Source organism: Kryptolebias marmoratus, linkage group LG14 (genome assembly GCF_001649575.2).
Source record: "Kryptolebias marmoratus isolate JLee-2015 linkage group LG14, ASM164957v2, whole genome shotgun sequence".
Lineage (NCBI taxonomy): Eukaryota > Metazoa > Chordata > Actinopteri > Cyprinodontiformes > Rivulidae > Kryptolebias > Kryptolebias marmoratus.
Window position 1 is genome coordinate 18,035,425 of NC_051443.1, and position 23,797 is coordinate 18,059,221.

The 23,797-nt window shown below is 40.5% G+C and overlaps 1 protein-coding gene across 2 annotated transcripts in view; it reads right to left on the minus strand.

Moving 5' to 3' along the window:
- The window catches only part of kcnn2 (potassium calcium-activated channel subfamily N member 2), a 26,738-nt gene extending 4,600 nt beyond the window's left edge, over positions 1–22,138 (minus strand). Inside the window, exons 1-7 of one of the 2 annotated variants that reach the window (XM_017410419.3) lie at positions 21,196–22,138; positions 20,904–20,999; positions 6,777–7,195; positions 6,408–6,549; positions 6,204–6,314; positions 4,629–4,756; positions 2,875–2,883 (exon numbers count right to left, since the gene is read on the minus strand). In XM_017410419.3, coding sequence (XP_017265908.1) covers positions 2,875–2,883; positions 4,629–4,756; positions 6,204–6,314; positions 6,408–6,549; positions 6,777–7,195; positions 20,904–20,999; positions 21,196–21,594 — 1,304 coding nt within the window. In that variant the 5' untranslated portion in view covers positions 21,595–22,138. The remainder of the gene's footprint in view (positions 1–2,874; positions 2,884–4,628; positions 4,757–6,203; positions 6,315–6,407; positions 6,550–6,776; positions 7,196–20,903; positions 21,000–21,195) is intronic. The other variant, XM_017410420.3, reaches the window with a different exon arrangement.
- Positions 22,139–23,797: the final 1,659 nt, after the last annotated feature.

A 23,797-nucleotide genomic window follows, 5' to 3' on the forward strand; every position in this document is an offset into this window, starting at 1 on the left:
CTGCCACTGAGTGGGGGGAAAATCAGCTCTGTGTCCTTTAATCAATGATAATAAAGGACTCAGGGGACTCAGATTGCCTACGCTGGACAAAAAGGACTTGTGAAGTCCTGGTTCTGCTCGACACGTGAGAATTTATGTAAGATTTAGATCAGTTATGTGTGCACGTGTTTATTTTTTGAGCGTTTCTGATACTAACTTAAAAACACTGACGCTATTTTAAATTTGAAATCCTAAAACTACTCATGATTTAAGACTTAACTTTATGCCTTTAAGGAAATATATAACTTTTCTGTGACAGCAGGGACCTTTTAATGCAATAAAAACAAAACTACAAAATGAAAAGCACTGAAAAAAGGACATTTTAGATACAAAATCTTTAAAGGACCATTCCTCCTTTTATTAGGCTTTAAACTGCTTTTAGATGATAAGCCTTTTAACTGTGACTCTAATGCCATTTCTGATCAGTGGCTTGTGTGTAAAAAGAATCAAAACAGGACAGAAAGTCTTAAAATTATTCGGCAATGCCATATTTTTGTTTGTGCAGGATAATTTTGATTTTCTCTTGAAAACAGGCAAATATTGAGCTGATGATAATTTTTTACCAACAGAGGGCGCCACAGGAGAAGTCAAGAAAACTACATAGGAAACTTAAAAATCCTCACATTTGAGGCTTTAAATACTCCAAACAAACCAAAGAAATACAAAACACAAGCACAACCTAAAGCACTTTTTATAATTTAAGCAATTTAATGCAACAACAAAGGTGGCGGTCTCTTTGAATATATATCAGGTTACAGATAGTCTGTGTTAAATGGGTTTGGGCTGGACGTAAGCCCTGTTGGAAATAAACATTTCACAGTTAGAGGATGGATGGCTCTCAGGAGGGGTTGAAGAACAGAGCAGCTCGAGGTCATAATGAAAGCCCTACTTATCCTATCTGTTAAATTCTGTCTTTGTTCCTCAGTCAATCACTCCTCACAGGCAGTTCTGCCTTTGAACGGGCGCTCTTAAATCTGCCTGCGATTCGTCAGGGGAAACGACTACGCTGAGCCTTTCAATACTCCACTAAATCTTTTACAGCAATCTCGGTTAGTGCTGCTCCGACTTCCTGGTTTTTGTCACGACCACCGTTTTTTGAAGGGGGTTGGAAAAAATGACCACGGTTTCAAATGTGTGTTCGTCTGAACAGATCAGGATTTTTCCACCTGTACAGGTTTGAAACAAGCTTTGTTTTGGTAAATTGGAAATAATCTGATAATGGATCTACAGTTATTATGACCATTTTCGACTGGAGTTTGGCATCATATATGCTCCCAAAGGTGGACTAAGGGCCTCTCTGTGGATCATGGCTCAACAAAGATCAACAGAAATCAAATTAACTTACAAAAAAAAAAAAAAAGACTGCCAAAAGCACATTTAGCTTCAGTTGTTCACAGAGATAAAAACAGTAAATGGTTTTAAAAAATGTAATAGCTGTTGAGCCTCTTTGTTAAATGGCTTGTTAGCAATATTTGAAATACTTGAATCAGCTTTAATTGAGGTCACGAGTCTTTGCAACTTTTATTTAGTGGTTTGAAAGCTAAAAAGTTTGCGAACCACTGACATACGCATCTGTACGGTTGAAACATTTTAGTGTTATATTATTGCGCCTGGTTTCTGTTTAATTGGGCCGATTCCCACAAACACATCAGAGGAAAGCCTATATTTGTTTTAATTATGTTTTGCTCCTTTACAACATTTAAAGTGCTACAAACTCCACTGTGTGCTAACAGCTTAACAAGTTTTTAAGTTCTTCTGATTAGGGACCTCCATTTACCAGTTTAGCTTCTCTTCATGGTGCGTTTTGAAGTTGCTCCATGTTTCTGTTGACAACTTCATGCTTTAAATTGAAGCCTCTTTGGCACAAATGGGATTTGCTTGGAAGCTGACCTCCCTCACAGATCACTTTGTCTGACCGACCTCCAAGCTAACAAGCACTCACTGGCCTCCTGTGTGATTTCCATTTCAACCTTGAGGATAGAAATGGACAGTGATCCCAACAGGAACGATGTGACTGGAACTCTGGATTTCACAGCCGCTGTGGCATAAAACCCGCTCTAAGACATCCTGATGTAGTAAAATGTTGGACTCAGAGTACCTCAGCTAACTCTCCTGATTATCCTCGCTTGACAGATGTATGTCCTTGCTACAGCGCTGATTAACAGCCTGAATGTCTGTTACTGTGTCATCCAACAGAAGAATGGAGGAAATGTGTGGCTGCAAATGCAGTAACAGGCGTAACAATGGTTCCACTCGCCAAAAGATGACCCCGAGCCCCGCTCTGTACAAGCATGGCTGCTCTGTTGTAAAGAACAAGTCTTTTGAGGGTAAAAAAAAGGGAGGAAATATCAATGCACTTGTAATACTGCAGCTCTGTCTGGTGGGGAGCTCCAGGCGTCATCCTTTGGTATGTGAAAACACAGCTGATTGGAGTTTAATCAGTGGCTTTCTGATTAAAGGTCAAAGTCTCATCACATCCATGCAGAAATGGAAAGAAAAACACCCTCCATCACTGATAATTGAAATTCACTTGATATAAATCCATAGGTGCGTTCACAGTGCGCTGCATGTACCTCATAGTCAAATGTCCGTGAGCGTTTTGTTAACTAACTTACAGAATCCTGTGTGACACCTTGTATAATATAATCTTCCTGAATGTGCCATGTGGAGCAGTTAATTGCAAACGACATCCTTTTCAGGGCATGAATTTCACTTATCAAATGAGGGAGTGCAGGTTTTTTTTTTCTTTTTTAAGTAGCATCATTGGGTTCAAGGACAAGCTCTCGTTAGCATGCACACAACAGGTCTCTATCTACATTAAAGGCGAAGACTTACTTTCGAGCTCTATTGCATTGTGTGGACACAAACAGGAAAAAAAAAGGAAACATGAAGTAGACAAATGGATTATTACAACATCAGATAAACATACTCAGATGAGAAAAATTTGGCTTCTGACTAATGTTGCCCTGAAATGAGCGTGTCGTTTCTTCATGTTTGTTCTGTTCCCAGTTGCTGCAGCTGTGCTCTGAACCTAATCTACTTGTTTCCTCTCCCTTGTAGTCCTAATCCTGGTTATCAGAAGCACACAGGATCTTTTTTTGGTGCGTGGATCAAATTGTTGTTTTTCATATCAGCGGTACAGTCAATAAAAGCAACCTTCTTAGCAGCATTCATGTTTCTGAAAGCACTCCTGGACAAAGACAATGCCTCAAGCATATATTACTCTGTTTAACAGCAGCTTAAAGATCACCTTTTATTTCATTTTAACTGATGACAACTCGAAGGAAATAAACATGATGATACTTAATTTGATGTTTGCTCTGCCTCATGACAGGACAATGATACCTGTAGGCTTTTCATCAGCCCTCAGCTAATCTGGTTGCTTCTTTAGTTATCTAATTAAAAAATTCATGTATGACATTCTACATGTAGGCTGCAGGCATCGCTTCAAACTCCATGATTAAGACCAAATCAAGACCACAGAAGGGCAAAACCTTTATAAGATCAAGGTGCGATAGGGGGAACACAGACAACATGTTGAGAAGCTGTTTTCGCACACAGAGCTGGCCATGACTTTCCTGTTCTGGGTTATAGATTAATCTGTACCTCAAAGCAGTTTGCATGATGAGATTGTCTAACCCTAACTCTAAAGAGCAGGAGGCGAGGCTTTGTTATCGCTGCTGCAGATTGCCTAAATCCCACGTCAAGGGCAAGAAAACACAATCTAACTGCAGCAATCTGAAAGCAGGCTGCAGCAGGAGCAAATATAACTCACCTTCCCTGTCTTGTAATAAGGCTATTTAAAACACAAATGTATGTTCAAAACATTCATGAGCAAATCAAAGTCGCACACAGGGTACCACAGAGATCCATAAACATGAGCAAAACCGCATAAAACAAAACAGACACACACACAGAGAACATTCTTTTTCTGAAGTGTTAAGCTACATACTAACAAAATCACTGTAGTTATTTATCTTGATAAAGCACCGCTCGGGTTTCCAGCAGCTACAGACAGGAAGCCACAGAGTGGAAGTGTTGGTGAGCACTGTAGCGTGAGGAAAAACAACATCGAGGGGAGGCTAAAATCAATACCGTTTTGGAGTAAGTTGGAAGTCTTTGGGGACCTACTAAAGGACTAGCTGACAGGTGAGCGTCTGACCAGCCGCTGGAGAAACAGAAACCCCGATGCGTCAGCCCCTGAGGTCAGCCTGACATCTGACTCTCACAGAGGGAGACACACAAAAGTCGATCCGACAAGGCCAGCAAGAGACAAATCAATATCATATGACTGAAAAACTCCCAAATATTTTAAGGCAAGCTGAGTTTGACTCTGACAAACGGCGACTCATACCCTGTTTTTTTTTAAATCCAACTCTAAGGAAATAGTTGCTTTAATTAAGCTCCTGTGGATATTTTATATGCAGAATCAACAACGTCAGAGAAAACATAAAACATCCTGCCTCAGTCTGAGCACGTATGTTTGCTACAGGTGTCAAACAAGTCAGATTTCAGGTTTTTGTGAATCAAATGTGTGTCTTGCAGGTTAACCAGCAAAGTGAAGGTGGGGGGAGGGGGGGGGCACCTACTGGTGAATGGCTTGGAGAAATTTTCTCTGGTGCTTCCTGACTCTAGCGTGGTCCATCTTTCTCACCAGTTTGGTGTTCTTGTAGATGAGCCACGTCTCCCTGAGAACATTCGCAGCTGTGTTTTTCACCTACAAGCACAAAAAAGAACACAAACAATGATGATAATAATAATGAGGAGAAGTATGCAAAAGCATATTAAACTGATAGTTTTGATTTTTTAATAGTGTTCTACGTTGTAGACTAGTTGGTGACTCAAAACTGCAGGATAATATGCAAATTTTCTTTTCAGTCTCACTGAAACGACCAGCGAGCCGTGTGCTCACACAGAGCTCTGTGTCAGAGCAGAGACTGAATTTATTTTACTATTCAGTAACCACAGGGTCCAATCAGCTTTAAAAACAATCAGAACAAACATTAAACTGAACAGAAGCTCACCGAGCAGTGTTCTGGTAACCCACTGTGAGTAATAAAATCCTGAGAAAATGGACATTTTTAAATATTCCCAAGGATGGCTGTTTAATTATCTTTTATCAGCCAGCAGCTGAGCAGACTTTCCTTTTTTTTACCCTGAGACTCCCAGCTTTTTAAAAACCCTACTTATTTTTGCGTGCATGGCTCGCAAAACTGCATCTTAGGCTGCGCACATTATTTTGATGCTTACCTCCACTTATATTACACCCATCTCGACCCGCTTTGTCCCCACTATGGGAGCCACACCCACGTTTACACTTTGGAAATGAAGATAGATAGATTTGAACCTGTTTTTTAAGGATTATTATCTATCATTAGCAAGGATTTTAGACCTGGACATGCTTTCTGTCAGAGCAGAGCTCCTGTGCAGGTGTCAAAATACAGCTCTAGAGAATTCTCCAAACAAATTTTCTCTCAAACTAGCTATCATTTTGAGTCACTGCAAGCGTCTCAAACCCTTCGCAGTTTGGTTTACATATTTCTAGAGCACTATAGCAGTGTTTCTTGGCAATATGTGTGCAACCTACTAGTGAAATTGGGGCCAAATATGCCAGGAGTTTGTACCAATGTGTCATTCATTGTGATTCTAAATGCACATTTTCTTGTAGCAACAGTAGCAGGACAGTAAATAACGGGCTTAACCTCTCCATCATGGGCAGGCTCATATTACATGGTTATTTACAGTAAATTCTTTGATTATTTACAAGAGCTTACAGAGTCAGTAGCAGCTAGCTGTAACAGGGCGCTTCCTGTGAAGGAATATAATTTCCAGCTAGGATATCATCATAGTCCTGCCAAAACAGCCATGTAATTTGCATAAACTGTGATAAACGTTTTGAGATTAGAGTTGTTTCAAGATGGCAGCAATCCACTTTGGTCTTTGGCTCATCAGTCCGGTCAGAATTAAATGCTGTTTCTCCAAACTGAAGCTGTTCAAAGAGCTAGGTAAGATACTTACTTATTGGTAACACATTTCACACATTTAGAAAAAAATTAAACTTAGTTCAGTCAACTTATGCAAATAATCATCTAACGCAGAGGTGACAGCAGTTTATAAAGTCTGAAGTGGTATAAAATGATGTTGGGGGTGAAGTGGTCACTTACCCTTTTTGTCAGCTGGGTATCCATCATAAAATTGTGGACATGTTTTTCAGCTTTGGTTAGTTCCAGTTTCTTTGCCACTACGGCCACCACCAAAGCAGTGCAGCCGGCACCCTAAGAGGACACATTAATGCTCACATGAATAAAAACATCCCTTAAACTCTTTCACCAAAAACATGAAATAAGCATCCAGACAGCTGCACTCACCATAATGCCAGTCAGGAGGCAGACTCCTTTTCCACAGTACGTGTGCGGGACCATATCCCCATAACCAATAGTGAGAAATGTGATTGAGATCAACCACATGGCTCCAAGAAAGTTGCTGGTTATATCCTGGTTGTCATGGTACCTGCAATAAATAATAAATGTAACAGGCTGACCAACCTTCATTTGATTTATTTCAAAGGACAATGACAGTCAAACTATCAGATTTAATCCAATGTATTTAAAATGAAATGTTTAGTCAGGTTTGTGCAGAAAAAAACAGTCTGTCTTGAAGCTCAGAATGAGCTAAGAAGTGTGTGCTCTATTTTTATGCCTTATCCATGTTTCATGCTGAGAAACTGATCCAGGCACCTCTCGCAAGCTCTCACTGTCCATGCAGCGATGATCCACAGCGAGATGGTGAAGACCAGCAGCACAGTGCCGGGACAGATAGTCATGAGGGTTTTCATCACAAAGCGTGTGTTAAAGTTTATCTTGTTGAGCGCTCCGATGCTGCGGGACGACGCGTCGGTGAAGAGCTTGCTGTGCAGCAGCATGACTCGAGCGATGAGGTACAGCCGCAGGAACATGGGAATGGACAGGATGATGTCCACGTCTGCGTCCGTCTTGGACGGGACGTAGGAGTACGCCAGGCGTGCCGTCCAGGTGAAGGTGTAGTTTCCTGGGATGGGGTGTATGGCGCACACCAAGATCTCCAGACAGATGAAGAAGATGCGTTCGTACGTCATGGCTATCCTCCAGTCGTCAGCTGCGTTGTCCACCATGAAAAGCTGCAAGAAGAGGGCAAAGTGAGGGGGTGAATTTTTTTTTTTTGTACATTTTTGCAGTCTAACTACTTCTGCATACATGTCAGAAACATTCAGCTCACTCAGGAGATAACTTTTGTTCTTTTGTAACTTTTGTATTTTTTCTAAATATCTAACTTCATTTGCAAACATTGTATTTAGAATTATTCTAATCTTCAATTCCTTCAAAAACATTGTTTATTTTGAAATCTGCTTCAGCAAACTGGCTCTATTTTTGTCTTCTTATGGTACTATTAGTTTTAGCTACTTTTAGCCTTTTGCTAATTTTAGCTTTTAGCTACCATTCTGCTATTTTTAGCTACTGTTCTGCTGCTTTTAACTTTTAAGCCAGCCTATGCTACTTTTGGCTTGTAGCTAGCCATTTGCTGCTTTTAGTCTTTAACTTTTGATGCTTTTAGCTTTTAGCTGGTGATCTGCTTCTTTCAGTTCCAGTTTCTTCAGCACTCACGCCGCATTTTCTCTAGTTTCAGCTGCTTCGCAATACATCTTAGGTTTCAATATTTGCCATTTTTAATCTAGAGTACATTTGCACACACTTTAAGAAAGAAAGATTATCGGCAAACAGCGAGAAATAAAGTAAAATGTGGGACTTACAAAGAAAATTGTCATCAGGGACTAAATTCATTGGATTTCTAACTGCTGTACGACCAAATAAAATGTGTTTCATCAAGCGCCACATTAGCAGCATGCGGTAAGTATTTCTAATTTAAAAGCGCCTCTCTGATGAGAACATCTGCCACCTCCACATTTGCATACAGGTTGTGATCGCCTGGCTGCTCCGATCAGAACTGTTTCTCGGGGGACTGAGTGTGAGTGGATTTCATCAGCTATCATCACTCTTCTCCTCCCTGTCCTCTGTCATATCCAGCAGCTCCCTCACATGGTCACCTCTCCTGCTGCTCCTCCCTCCTTCTGTTCTTCATCGCTCCCGATCTGTTATCTTCAAGCAGAGGCTTCGCTGTCTTCACCCGGAGCCCGTCACTGCCATCACCTCCTCTTCCACATGATCCCCAGTCATGCTTATGGATGAGGACGCGCCGTCTTTATCATCCTCATCTTACAGAGGTTTATATTTGCAGGTTTGGGTTGCAGATTAAACACTATCAAGCTTATTAACTTCCCCTCTCTCTGACACGCCACACTGATATTCCTCCACAGATGCTCCGGCTCCATCCACTTAATCACGTCAAGGTCCTCTGCCTGCGCAAGCCGTCACAAGCGGCTGTAGATATTTCACAAAATGTTGCTGTCAGCAAATACAAACGAATATTCCTGGTGGCAGTTTTTTTTTTCTTTTTCGCCACAAGAGCAAGAGGCTTTCTAAAGGCGGAAAGAAAAGAAAAACTGCACCATTACATTTTATCGGAAACCTCCTTAATGTGCTTCGTAATGAATTATGGGATGTCAAGTGACTGCTCAAGCTTTGAAATGAAAATATGCAGACACAGTACAATGCTCTCTCTTACAGCTTAACATGACTATAGGAGCTTATTTGTGCAAAGGTGGATGCATGGTAGACTAACACTTTAGGGGGAGAACATGAATCTTACACGAGCAAAGCTGAAATATATCTTTTTATTTCGTTAAGGAATATTTGATCAACGGTAAACCTTTTTCACAATCTATGTTTTTACTTTATTCTACTGTAAATACGGAGCCTGGTGCTGTTAACAAGACATCATCTGCCAAGCCTAAAATACACTCTACATGATTTTTTCTTTCAAGCAGCAGTTCAAAGAATTTAATGTTAACAATATCCAGCACAGACTGAATTCTCCTCACGATTTGGCATTTTGCCGACAATCCCCCATTCAGTTGAGTTTGAGATTTCTTTATATAGAAGCAAAAAAAGTGTCCCACTCCTCAAGGTCTAATGGGATCTGTGACCCAGATTGTAAATTTAGTGCAGATATAAAAAAGGAATTACTGAAATAGTCATATATCTCACATTAAAAGAAGAACAAAAGCTCCTGCTTAAGTGCGCGCTCCGGTCAAGGACAAAGAAAAGCGTACGGAAAATCAATAATCCTGCGCGCTGCCACTTCTCTCTCAGTCATACATGAACGCACTACGTCCCACAAGCCCCGGCAGCTTCAAAGACACCGAAAGTGCAGATTTTCTCCACATTAATGTGCAGACTTCACCGAGCTCGGAGCCAATTATACAACTGAGAACTGTCAAGAAGCTGGCAAAGAAAACAAAGCACGCAGCTACAAAACACGTGTCCTCGAACAAACGCTGCGACTGCACAATCAGAGTTCCCCTCACAACCACAGAGAAGCGCTCCTATTAAACTTTCAGTGGCAGCTGTTTATGTCAGATGAGTGACACCGAGCTTCTGTCGGGAACTGACATCTGTCACAGAAGTGCGTAACTCTAACCACGGCGTGCCCTGTTGGGCTTTCCAAGTTCGTGTAATGTAGACACGGAAACACAAGCTGCGACTGAGCTCGACTACAGTTTCTTACTCAAAGAATTAAAGCTCTTAAGGCAGCTATTGTCTGCCCCAAGCGCACGCCACACGTTTTATTTTACATTTTACACAACAAACTGATCCTGTCAAAAGGCAATTACAAAGTTTGTTACCTTAAAACAGTGTAATTAAACATTTAAGGCGGGCTACATGAGGAAAGCCTGCTTGGTGAGTAAAAGCAATTATTGTAATGGATGACCTGAAACACAACACCCAGGAGCCCTTTTGCCTCGGAGGATGAAATATTCCACACCAGCAGCAAGAACCAGCAGTTATGACTGACGGGTGGAGGAAAGTACTTCTGTAGTGGAAAAACATCACGCTGGTTGAAAATGTGCTGACAGACACAGAGAGTCGGGCAAGTTTGGAAACACACTAAAAGGATGCTGATGAATCATTTAAAAGGCCTTTAAATTAACACTTTCTGAGTCAAAGTTAAAAAAAACATCCTCAATTGAAGGCCTAGCAGTCCCTGAAGAAAAGCATACTGCCTGTCGCTTGTCGTGGCAGAGTTTCAAATATAAATAATGGGGGAGTTTTGTTTTTTTTTGGTCAAAACTAGAAAATATGCAAAGGCATGCACAATCTCAGCACTTGGACTATGTGTTGGGGATGTTTCAGCTACGAACACAGCAAGTTTCAGCTCAATATCTGTAAAATTAACTGTGATGTGGTTGTTTTTGTGTTGGCTAGGGTCGGTTAGCTGTGGCGGCCATCTTGAAAGGGAGTGTCTCCAAACGTTAATCAGTTTTAGACGTACATCAAATGATTATTTTCTGAAAGTTTCACCAAATTCATCCAGTGGCTCATGAGTTATTTTGCTAACAGACAAACATTTTACCAGTTGATGACAAAGAAAGAGCAGATCTCATTAAGGAATCTGAGAATTAGCAATCTGATTCAGTGATTTGCAACAACTTGAGCAAAAATAACCTCAAAATGTTTACCTTATACATACAGTATACTCTTTATAACTTTGAAGAGTTAAGTCTGAAAAAAAAATCTCTCCTAAATGCATCAACCTCTTCCAAACTGTTGGTCTCCAGATGAATCGAACATGAATGAGATAAAATGAGATAAACAGAGTGCGAAGGAAGCTGACAAATGCCTTAGATTACTGCGTCTCTCCCTGCCACGCAGATGTTTCTGCAGCTGAAGTGAAACAGTTTTAAGACGTTTGAAAAGACTTTCTTCACACTGCATCAAAACGTGGTGGAAGTTATTTCTGGAACTTACCGATTTAAGACTTTAATGTCAAGAGGGCTGAAATCAACGTGCTAAGACGTTCAGAACAGAGATGTTTCCACTGAATTTAACCCCTCCTGATAAAAACACCACAGGCTGTGGGAAAAACTGACACCGACTCCAGAAGCAAATGTTTTTTCACTTTAAGGTGACATTTTTAAAAGCATCTAAAACATCCAGTGGACTCATCATTTATAGGGAATCTCAGAAATTTTTTTACTTTCATGCAAATGACACAAAGCAAAGTTTTTCAGCATTTTTTGGTAGCTAAACCTAATTAATTAGAAAGAAAGCAAATGAAAAATGAAACATAAGACACATTTTCACAGCTGAAATTGAACAGATTGCACAGTTACAAATATTTCAATGGGTTGAAATGATCATTTTGGCTGAACTTGATCCCTACAGAACCAAATGTTTAGAAGTTTTAGGTTTCTGCCTTGAATAATCAATTTTAAGAAGACTAAGCTAATCAACTTTAGTAAACACTAAAATAGCTGTTACCCAGTCAGTTTTACATATATTGAGCTCTAACACATCACACAAGATCTTTGTTTGACATGGCGGGTGATATGCATTCTTTCAAAAAATGCTACTTTTATTTTTTAAACAATAAAAAAAAACTTGTTAGAGTCTAATGTTTTGTCATGACTTTTATGTGAGCCCTTTGTTTCATTCTTATAAACTATTTAAATGAGAATGGTTCTTGATAGGTTATGAAAAAAACCTGTAGTTTTGCAGCTTTTCTTAACGCTAAGTTGATAATATAATAGTGTGTGTGTGTTTGTGTTTGTTTGTGTTCCTCTGACTTATTGTGGATTTTATTGTCTAACAATGATGCTTTTTCTAAACTCAACCAAGCATTTTCAATGAACAACATTAACCAAATAATTACTTGACCTGTAATACTTTTAAGGCCTAATCTATTACTTTTACTGTGTGCCTTTAACCATGTACTTGAATTATTCAAGCACTTTTATGCATAACAAAGCAGCAGAGCGAGGGAAGTGAAGCGGTTTCCAGTTTGTTGCCACAGACGGATGTACTGTAGCCACCTTGGATTAAGCCAGTGGTGTGTGAACTCTTATTCTCATGCCTTAATCAGCCCTTGGCTTGTTGCAGTGTTAGGTTTTTGGAGCTGAAGTCTTGAAGTCTTGTGCAGCAGCAAATGGATCAGAGAACTTGAAGACGCTGAGCACATTCACCAGCCAGAAGCCTTGGCACTCGCATGTCTGTCTTAATTATTCATAACTCTAAGCCTGGACATAAGTTAAATAGATGAGTTTAATTACTTCCACCTAGGATTGTCATGACTTAACAAATTGATCCAAACCATTCATAGTTTATGATCATTTATAATGTAAAGTAAAGCATTTTAACACAGGTGTTTATGGTAAATGAGATGCTTCAGCTTCTGCCTGAGGAATGATGAGAACATATGTTTTAAAAAAAGTGGATTAAAGCCACTTGTTTCATAGCTCAGAGAAGAGAAGATATGTATTGTGTTAAAATGACAGGCTGGTGGTATTGTAGAAAGAACTGACCACGGTGTTAGGGAGTTGTGCTCGCTTTCTGTCTTACTGTCAAATTTCTGTCATACTAATCTGTCCGGTTACGGTGACAAGTTCTGCCCCAGGCGCTCTGTAGAAAAGACGGAGTGGAACAAAATCTGAGTTCTGCTGTCGCCTTCTGGGTAATGTCAGGTCGTCTAAACCTGACTTCCATTTTTTTATACTTGGACTTGGGGTTTTTGATGCTAAAAATGTTTTTTTTTTTTTACTTGACAGTGCCTATAGTTGACTAAACAGAGTCTAAAAGTATAAGAAACAGAATAAAAACACAAAAAATGTTACACCAGCTTCACTTGAAATATCCAACCAGGATGTTTTGCTTTTGTTCTACTTTTCCACTATGCAAACGTTCGCATTAAAAAAAGGACTGTTGGATCTTTTTGCCTCCTTAGAAGGAGGCACCATGACAGCTAAAGGCACCATTATGTCAAAACCTCTAATTAACTCGGAACTGCTTCTGTGGTGTCAACACATAGCTTCGACACATTATGTGCCACTATCGATTTAATTTAATCTAAGCTGTTTAAATTCTGCACAGTTAGTTAACAATGTTGCCTCACAGCAAGAAGGTCACAGTTTTCACCCTCGACTGGGGCCTTGCTGCATGAAGTTTACATTACTCTAGTCAAATATTTGAACATCTGATTCTTAATTATTAAGATTACTCTAATCATCTGAATATCTAAATGCCTGTCTTTACGTTTGTTTAATTAAAGCTACTCATTGCAAAGTATGAAGTCAAACTTAGAAAGGTTGTTCTGGACTATATCAAATGGTGCAGTTTGAAAGAGTTTACTCCAGTTGTTTTCCAGATATACTGATATTCACTACTGAAATGCATGGTACACACTCAATATAAACAAAGCACTCGGCTGAATCCGCCAAAAACCATGTGGAAGTTTGAGTCACGTCTTGCATCAGGGTGGACAGTCTGTGTAGGTAAACAAACACGGCAGATTCGGACAAGTGTAGAATTCTGGAGAAGATGTTTCGATGGAAATATAAGAAACTGCTGCTAAACGTGAAAGAAAAGAGAAAGAACGAGGAAGACAACTCAAATATCAAGGATCAAGCGGGGTGATGGAAAACCATGAAGACAGAGTTTACGTTTTAATTTAAATTATCGGTTTATCTGCACACTTTACTTAAGAAACCTGAGAATGAATACGTACCAACACATCAAAACTTTCAGATTTCTCCATCCCACATAACTCTTCCATAGATGACGCAAAATTTTGCTTACAAATTTCTAATTCAAAGGCACATTAAACATCAAACATTGATGTTTTTCTCTTTCTTACTGTTTATTCAATGTCACATGCTGTTTTTATTTTTATTTTTTTTTGTTTTTTTAATTATGTAAAGCACCTTGAAATGCCTTGCTGCTGAAATGTGCTATACAAATAAAATTTGATTGATTGATTGATTGATCAATATGAGAAAAATATTGTGCTGATTTTGTTTATCACTTTATGACTGGTCATCATAATTTTGCAAAGAGTACCTTTAAACTGACAGAAATGAACAAACCTTTACCCTGAGCCCTAAAAGTGTTTCACCCTCACATAACAATTATTACATCCTCACAGCAACTTTAAAGTGTGAGTGGATTCAAATGTATCCTCTGCTTTGTACAAAAAAAGCAAAACAACCTCACAGCACAAACTGTTTTCGAGAATATATTCAGGCATCCCTGGCTTGTCTTAGAGAGTCAGCTTGTTTTCTGATAGACTCAAAATGAAGTCTAATCACTCGGAGTGCATGCCCTGTTCTCATCACTGGAAAGCTTTATTCCTGTCGGATTGTGACAGGCAGCAGAGCTGAATATGTCCACCTTTGAGCAGTTCTGAGACCTGCTCAGCTCCAATACTAGTTGGGTTAGTTACAGGTTTCACTCCTCTCAATATAACTAATGGAGTGCAACTCAATACTTAATCTGTGTAATGCGGAGATAGGAGCATATATCTTGTCGCTGAGAATTAAATCGCTCAGTCTCATTAGTAAATTGGGTTGAGAGGTTCAGTCCAATTAGACATTAATGCAATGCTTTATTTATGGTATCAAAGTGAGCCACTAAGAGGCCGCTTTGCCAAGTAAATCAGAGGCTGTTGCAGATTCGGTTTGCCTTTGTGCTCGAAATTAGGTCTCAGTTTTGAAAACACACTATTCAAGCAAACATAAATGTCTTTAAAAGAGCATCAGAGTTGCTTGCATTAATAATCTAAAATCATCTGAATGTTTAAAGCTACATGCAGAGGCAAAGTCTAGTAAATAGCATCAATAAATAATCTTTAGGACTGTCATGTGTTTGAGAAGCTGGGTATCTAAACCCCTGAAAGTCTGTGTTCTCAGTGAAAACTCTGAGGTCACCCGCCAGTGGAGGTTATCTGACTCCAGTCTGCAGTCTCAGGTAGAGGACAGATTTCACTCGGAGGAATGCGGAGCGTCTCCTGCAGTGGCTCCGTATCTCTGACACAAAACACAAGCACAGTCAAGTTTCGCTCTGGCACGATTTGCTGGCACGGGTTCAGACGCCACCGTATCTTTTTTTCTGCGGACTGTAAAGTGTAACGATGCGTGACTGCGAAACGTCAGCTTTGACTTTTATCAAAAACACAACATTCCCCCCCACCACCACCACCACACACACCCCTGAAGCATTCTGCACGAGTTTACGAAAACTCAGCAAAACTGTCACTACAAAGCAGAGAGACGCCAGTGTCCTCAACAAAAAAACAGCCCCCAGCAAAGAGTCCTTGAAAACTTGTCAGTTTGTGTCTGCTCAGAAAAAGACTGAACTCATCAGCTGTCTCACAGCAAGAAGAGACTCACAGCTTGATGCTCAATTCAGGTTCAGCCAACAAGGAGTAAAAGTGAAGAAAGACATCCAGACTGTTTCTATTTTTAAGCTGCGCAGTCGGTTGCTTCTTATCGATACAACAAACTTCACCTAAAGGTCGAGGAAACGCTTAAGCAGATCATAGTCTGTCAAGAAAATGTTCAGTTGGAACTAAATCAGACCCGACAGATCGTGGACACAAAATGACAACAGTTTCAGTACATTAGGCAAAACTGTGCAAAAGTCCTCATTACTGCCAGAATCTGAGAGCAAAAGAGACAATGTCTTGGCTCGTGTCTGCGTCCGTTTGTCTGTCTGTTAGCAAAATGCAGTGAAACTCTCAGAAAGTAATCATTAAATGTACATCTACAGTTCCAAATCAAGCTCACAGCTGATTGGCCCAAGTCAACACAAAAGTTGCTATAGTTCAGTCGGTTTGACAGATATTGAGATAAAACTTGATGTACCTGAGCGTCATCCCCAACACGTGCTCTGAGTGTGATGTTTCGTATCGCATGAGATTGTTCATGCCGTTCCTAAGTTTGACCAAAACAGCTACAACTCTGTCATATCTCGACAGATGATCTTAGTTTAAACTAGACCTTTTATTCCTTAATGTGTCGCCTCCAAGCAGCTTGAAAGCATCACACGAAAAATTCTGGTGGGGGGGGGGGGTTTAAAACCTTTGCACAGTACTGTAAATCCATCAGATCTAATTTTAATGCTTTTAGCTGTATAGGTCACCCATCACTGCTAGAACAATCATCGTGACAGCTCACGTTCCACCTCCATACTGTCTGACCTGTGACCTTTAGAGTTTTCAACTTCTCTGAGAGGCAAAACTTTGTGTTTTGAAACCCCGTTTAAAAGAGAAGAAGCAGAAGAAAAAGCTGAGGGCATGGTCTTTGCAGAGCTTGACAAGGAAATCATTTTTAAAGGTTCTGGAAATGTTGGGGAAACATTTCATCATGCCGACTTGTGCCTTTGCGTCTGACAGGCATCTGTGAGTACACATGGATGTGCATGCATAATCTATTCCCCTGCAGGAGTGAGAAAAAGTGCACTCTGAAGGCAGCAATCCATTTTGCAACGCTGCAAACACGTTGGGCTTTTGTGGAGCCTTAACAGAGATGAAGTGGGGGGGGGGTCAAGAGAGGGAACGTCCCATTAAACTGGTCTGTTGATGTGTTGCTCCTGTGTGCATTTATTTGGCCTGCAGCTTTATCTTTATTTGAGGCGAAATTCTTCATAAGAACGCTACGGCAGCTTCGGGGTGTTTTGTGAAACGTTATTGCGTTTTTTGCGATCTGCATCCCTTCAAGGAATGCCAGGCTGTTTTATTTTTTTAAACTTAAATGTTTGTGCTATCATAAACATGATTATTAAAAATCTAAACTTGCGACTGATGCTGTAGCTCAGGGGTCTCCAATCCTGGTCCTCGAGGGCCACTATCCTGCATGTTTTACTTGTTTCCCTGAATCAGGTGTGTTGGAGCAGAGGAACAAGTAAAACATGCAGGATGGTGGCCCTCGAGGACCAGGATTGGACACCTCTGCTGTAGCTCCTTATTTGACAAAATATTCAATTGTAGGTCAGTTTTTCTCTCAGGATGTTCAAACAAAGCTTTGACTAAGGGTTAGATTAACTTAATCCTTTCTAATGTCCTAATTTTAGTGTCTTAACTCAATCATTTGATTTAATCCACCTTAAAACTGCCCACTGATGAGGTTCAACCATAAACCGTTTCATCTGAGTTTGTCACGTGCTGCTCTGAGAGACAGAAGTGCTGAGGAAATAAAAAAAAGGAAGCACACACATCAGCAAGTTTTTGTGTCATTATCAGGACAGATTTTGAATGAAGTCCTCCGTGTTTGTGCATCTGTGTGTGTGTTCAGCACATATGTTAGTCTGCAGGAAGCGGGTATTGACAGAGTAGCAACAACAAGCATAAAGGAGCCTCAGGCGTGGAAGGGAAGGAGCAGCTGGAGAGGTGGAAGCTGCAGCGTGAACATGGTTTCAATCGTAGGACAGAGGCACTTCCAGGAGACATCCTACAAGACGATTTGACAAACTGGAGAACAGAGTTTCACGTCTTCTGCATCTACAAGCTGCAGAGTCGAGAAGTATAGTGAAGGAGACGTGAGAGTGTTTTCTGAATCACCTGAGAGTTCAGGTGGTGAAAAGTGAACGGCAGCGTTCAAACAATTGCTGTAAGTTTTGTTTCTTTTCTTTAGGTTAGCGTATAAAGAAGCGTCTTCACTGGGAAGCAGGTGGTACCTAAGTGTGAAACGCTTTGGTTACTGACGTGACTGTCAGAGGAGCTCAGATCAAAGAGGTTTGAACAGCCTTCCTGCGGGGTAAATATGCAGCGACTGACAATAAACACGAGAAGAGGAGCTTGATTTTAGAGCTGTAATGAACATTTGAGCGCGTCTGTAATGGCGGAAATAAATGGCACATTGCATACTCTTTTTTTAAATTAAAACCGGAATTGAGCTTTTTTGCAACGTAAATATATATATAATGTCTGATGGAGGCAGAACTAATTTAACATGGTATTGTAATTTTCCACAATAATGACAACCTGCTGTGTGTAAAGAATGCGCCATCACACCACAACTAATTTGCTACATCACTTTGCATCGGTGCAATAAAACAATAATGAAGATTTGTTTATGGCTTTGGTTATTCTCGCAGTCTGGGAATGAAACTGAAGCAAAGCATCCTGTTTGCTTTTCTAATTTACAAACAGCTACCTGCCTGCACAAAAAAACCCAGAAGAAAAATGGTAATGATGTCTGTTTGTTGCTATCGTCTGTCATAATGAAAGGTTTACAACTCAAAAGATTTGAAAAAGAGCTAAAACTGACTCTCTCCTGAGACTTGTGAGTGCTAAATATACCAACATCCTACAGATAACATGACTTTGAATCCAAAAGATAGGAGCCTGACCTTCTTCTCTAAGCGTAGAAAGTTTGTTTTACAAAAAAAGCATGAAGCATCTATTAATAGAGTAAAAAACAAGCGCCATTTGGATAAAGGCATTTTGAATCTACTATCTTGTGTAGGAAATCCATTAACATGATTAAACATGGTGCTGTTGAAAGATTCGAGAAAATGCTTGAGTTGTGTTTCTTTTCAAGCGAGGTACTCCTCTTGAATTGATTTAATTAAAAATAAGAAAAGGATGCTTTAGATATATGAAACCTTTCTGGCAGCATACGTCCACCCTGCAAACAGTCACATAATTAATTCTGCAGCCACTCACTGAAGACACAACTGCTGAGGCGCAAAAAGTGCAGCGAGTAAACGCAACATGGCTCCAAGGCAAGGTCAAAAAAACTGTTGAGTTGAACCGTCCCCCATGAACCTTGTGAGGAGTTCTTCAGTTTTTGAGCGTAATGTGTGGTTTAAGTCCGCATGCAACTACTTTTATTATTGTCACCGAGGCTTTATGCAGCTTATTGTTTAGAAAATCTGACGCTTTTTAGGCTTTTTCGGGGGTCTGCAATCTTTATAATCAAAACACATTTCTGCCTCTTCGCTCACTAAACAAAATGTGTCCAGAGCAGCAAAACAAGCTGGAACTGATCAGCTGCGAGCCCAGTGGACCACTTCCAAATACAAGCCCAATTCCCCCCCCAAAATTATACAATATTTAAAATGTAAATAAAAACAGAGTGCAATGATTTGCAGATCTCACAAATTCATTCTTTAATCATGGAACAAAGTAAACATGTCATATGTTTAAACTAAGACATTGTGCTTAAAAAAAACAACATTTAATTTAGAATTTGGAAATTATGGGAAGACTTTGAATATCCCATCCTCTACAGTTCATATCATCTCTGAGCTCAAAGGCTGAAAGGATCCTGTGATCTTCAGGCCCTCAGGCTGTATTAAAAACAGATCTGATTCTGTCCTGGACATCATTGTATGGACTCAGGAACACTTTCAGATGATTGTCTGTAAACACAGCTCACTGCTTAAAGCTCTATCAGGCGGAGAAGAAGCCAGATGTGAACACCGTCCAGAAACGCTGCCGTCTTCTCTGAACCAAAGCTCGTTTAAAATGGACTGAGGTGAAGAGGAGAACTGTTCTCAGGTCAGACAAATCAAAACTTGAAATTCTTTTTTGGGAACCACAGATACCATGTTCTTCATACTAAAGAGACTATCTTGCCTGTTATCAGCGCACAGCTCAAAAGCCAGCCTCTCTGTTGGTATGGATGTACATCAGTGCCTATGACAAGGGTAGATTAAAGTCTCCATCAATGCAGAACAGTGTATACAAGTTTTAGAACAACATCTGCTCCCATCCAGCAGACCTCCATCAGAAAAAACCCAGGACTGTAGAACAGCTAGAGTCCTCCACAGACAGAATGGAACAACATTCCCTCCAAAACCTCCAGCAGCTGCTCTCCTCAGGTCCAGATGTTTACAGACTGATGTTAGAACAAGAGGAGATGCTCCACAGAGGGGGAAACATGGACCTGGAACAACTTTTTTTGGAATTGGGGTCATACAGTTAACAAAATAAAGTTAACCCAAATCATTAAGTCTTATATATATAACAATACTGCATATAAAATACAGTATTATAACAATATATATATTAATAAATAATGTTTTTTATATCGCACCTTCTATAAAGATAACATTAAAACACTGGACTGAACTCTGCAGGCTCATGTGAGTTCTTTATTTGTGGAAAACCTTATTAATTATTCCACTTTGAAATATTAAAACATGTATTTAAAGTGAATATAAAAATTTGGTTAATTTGCTGGATATTTATTGAATTTTTAAAAAGAAAATCAGAAACCTTTGTTTGATTCAAGTTTAATGATATATATATATTTTTTTTTATCAAAGGCATGATTTTACTTCTAGTTCTTATTCACAAATGGATTTTTTTGAAGAACTCTTTATTTTTAATGACTCATAATCTGTGATAAGTTCAAAACTACACATCTTGTTTTTCTTCTTGGCGCTCTGCCTTAAAGGAATTATGATAAAATAATGGTTTCAGGTTGATTTGAGAGAAAAAAATCACACTGCGTGATCAATCTGGAAGTTAGATTATATAAAAGGAATGCATATCACCCGCCACCTCATGCCAAAGTTTTAAACTAAGACCTTCTTATCTTATGTTGAGAAATGATAAAGTTAGGTCTGTTTTGGTCAAACCTCGAAAATAACATGATGTGAAACCTGAATGATCTGCTGTGAATGACTGTCAGCTACTACCATGCCAAATTTTAACTCAGTAGCTGTAACATTGTCTGGGTTATAGCCATGTTTGTGTGGGTTAGCTGTGGCAGCCATCTTGAATTAGGTTGACTCCAAAAGTTATTCAGTTGGGAAAGGAAAGCTGTTGAATGCCTTCAGAGAGCCACATGTGGCCCTGGAGCCGTAGGTTGCAGACCGCTGGGCTATTTGTTAGGGCTGTAAATGTGGTGATGTGTTTCACTTATTTGTTACCATCACAAATAATTAGTATAAAAAAAAGAGAGAAATAGTTAAAAAGTGTTGCAGGTTTACCTGGATCTCCCTCGCATGGTAGATGATAATCAGCCCCAGGAGAATGATTGTAGAAAGGCTTATCAGGCATTTTAGAGCTAATGAATACAGGGATTCCTGCAAGAGAGAACAAAACATCAGAACCTGCAACTGTCCTTTGTGCCACGAGGCCGTTTGGCACGCTGCTGCTCAGAGTCAGAGGCTGGTTCTCTTCCACACTTTCAGGAGAAGTTGTTTCGTGTGAGAGACTTCCCGTCCGCACACGGAGCAGAACTACATCAACTCTGTCTGGGACTGCTGAGTTCATACCCACCTTCCCATAGGCTCCCCACGAGAGTTCAGTCTCTATAACCATAACAACGATCCCAAACATCCCGAAAATTAACGCGTAGTCGCTCAGACGCTTCCGCTTCTCAAACAAGGCCCTCCGGTGTCCCAGCTTCTCCCCAATGTTCTGGTTCTTCTTTTTCCCCGACTTGCCTCCTCCTCCCCCTCCTCCGTGGCCGCAGCCTCCCCCTCCGTCCCCGGATGCGTAAGGCATCACCGTGGTGGAGTTGTTCTCCGGCTTGGAGACTAACGCGTCCGACGCATCTGCGGCCGAGATGGGCTGCAGGGGCTGCGACTCGGAGTCGAACTCGTGCACGTTTCTGCGGGACGAGCTCAAGTTGCTGAGCGGCCGCATCACGCCGCCGTTGTACCTGCAGCTGCTCATGGCTGTTTCATTGTAGGAGTTGGTGTCTCTGTGGCTGCTGCCCGGGCTGCCCCGCTGCTGCTGCTGGTGCTGCTGCTGCTGCTGAAGATGATGCTGATGATGCTGGTGAGGAAGATGCTGATGATGATGATGTCTGGAGGAACTACCATGACTGGAGGGCGTGAAGTCGCAGGTCTGGCAGCCGCGCCTCGAGGACGTCTCCGAGGGCGTCCTCAGAGTTCCCACGGTGGTCGGCGTGCCGCGGAACACGAGGCTTCTCCGCGCATCACAGGTGCAGCTACTGCAGGTGCAGCACCGCTCGCGCTGCTCGCCGAGTCGATCCTCCCGCCCGCAGTCGCGCCGCCGCTGCTGCTGCTACTGCTGGTGGTGGTTCTGCTGCTGCTCACGCTGCTCTGGGTAGAAGCTGTTCTGCAGCTGAGAGGGGCTTTCCATGTCAGAGCTGCCGCTCACAACAGCAGTCGGGCACCGCGGAGCGCCCGACCCGAAAGGACGTCATTGTGGTCCTCGCATGAGGACGGAGCCGCTGCGTGATGAGGGGATCCATTTCTCGGCACCGGCCAGAATGTGAGAGGTGCCTCCGATTGGGCGGAGGGGGGACCACAACAACAACAACAACAACAACAACTGTCTCCACGTCACGAAAAGGTCGCAACCAGGAAGCCCTGCCGCGTTTATCAATAAAAACCGACTGATTTGGTGCGTTTTGATCCATGCACTTTCACTCATCTAGAAACTTTGGCACCACTTCCTAATAGGGGCTCCTTTATTTTATTTATTAATACTTTAATTCAACACTAACACTCAAACATCATACACTGAAACAGGCTCATTATTTGGCTCAAACGCAAAGTTTATAAGTAAACAGAAAATACTTCATTCTCATAAAGAAAGGGTTCGTTTGGAAACAGTGAAAGCCCTTTTTTTAATATATTTTTTTAACAGATTAAAGCTAATTCATACAGGAGAGAACCTGAAACTGAAGTATCGACCTTATTACCCAGATATCGATCAATATCAATACCGACGGTGGTATCTATACCACCAGCTCAAGTTATCAGTTTCAGTTTTTTAACCCAAACACTGGGTTAAGATGACTAAGTTGTTGAATTAGAGATCCCAATAAGTTGCATTAAAAAGAGCAAATCAAAATCTGGTTATTAAATAATTACAACTAACTGGTGCTAACCGCTAGTTAGTATCAACTGATGTTATTTTAGGAAACCAAACTCAGTCTAGTCAAAGCTAAAGTTATTAACAAAACCAAACATCTTAAACTTTTTCCATCTTATCTTTACTTAACTTACAGCAGAGGTTCAGCCAGGTCCAGTGTGGTCAACACCTGGCTTAAAATGGTGGACTGAGAATAATGCCTCATCTTCATCAGAACCAGTGGGTCAAACTTTTTTGGGCAAACCAACCCAATCTATGAACCTTTAACCCACCAATAAAGTAATCAAAAATAACTCAGCAGTTTAATAAAGGACTTCCTAGTAAGGGTATCTTTATAAGGGATTTATTAATGCTTTATAGTTATATAATATATAATAATAATGAATATATAATTCATGAGATTTTAAAGGCTTTATAAAGCATTAACAACCATCCATAAAACAGTTATAAAACACTGTCCATGCAGAAGCATGCTCAGGATTAGTGCTGCTTTTTAAATTAATTTTATCATATTTTTGTTAAATGTCAAACATTTGCCAGTAAATTACCTGCGTGCAGATTTAAAGTTTGTTTTTGCAAATAAAGCCATTTAGGTAAAAAAACAACAACAACAAAAAAAAAACTGGTTAATTACCTGAATGAATACAAGCACAGCTCTTTGGCCTGCTTCAGTGTATAAACAGTGTTTCATAACAGTTTTATAAATGACTGTTCATGCTTTATGAACTGTTCATGAACTCATTAAGAACCTGTTCAAAAAGCATTAATTAATCCTTTATAAAGGTATTCTTATTAGGGACTGGCTTCGAAACTTTTTCCAGCTGTTTTCTCATTTCTTCCAATATAAGTCTCCACAGGGAATTCAAACTCAAACATATTTCTAAATGTGATAAATGCTATATAAGAGAATTTATTGAAAAGTCCCTTTGTCAGTCTGCATGCTTCCATTTAGCTTTTGCACTCAACATCCATAAGCCAGGTCCCCCCATCCATTCTGGGCTTTATAGGAAGCCTTTCACTGCCACATGTGAAA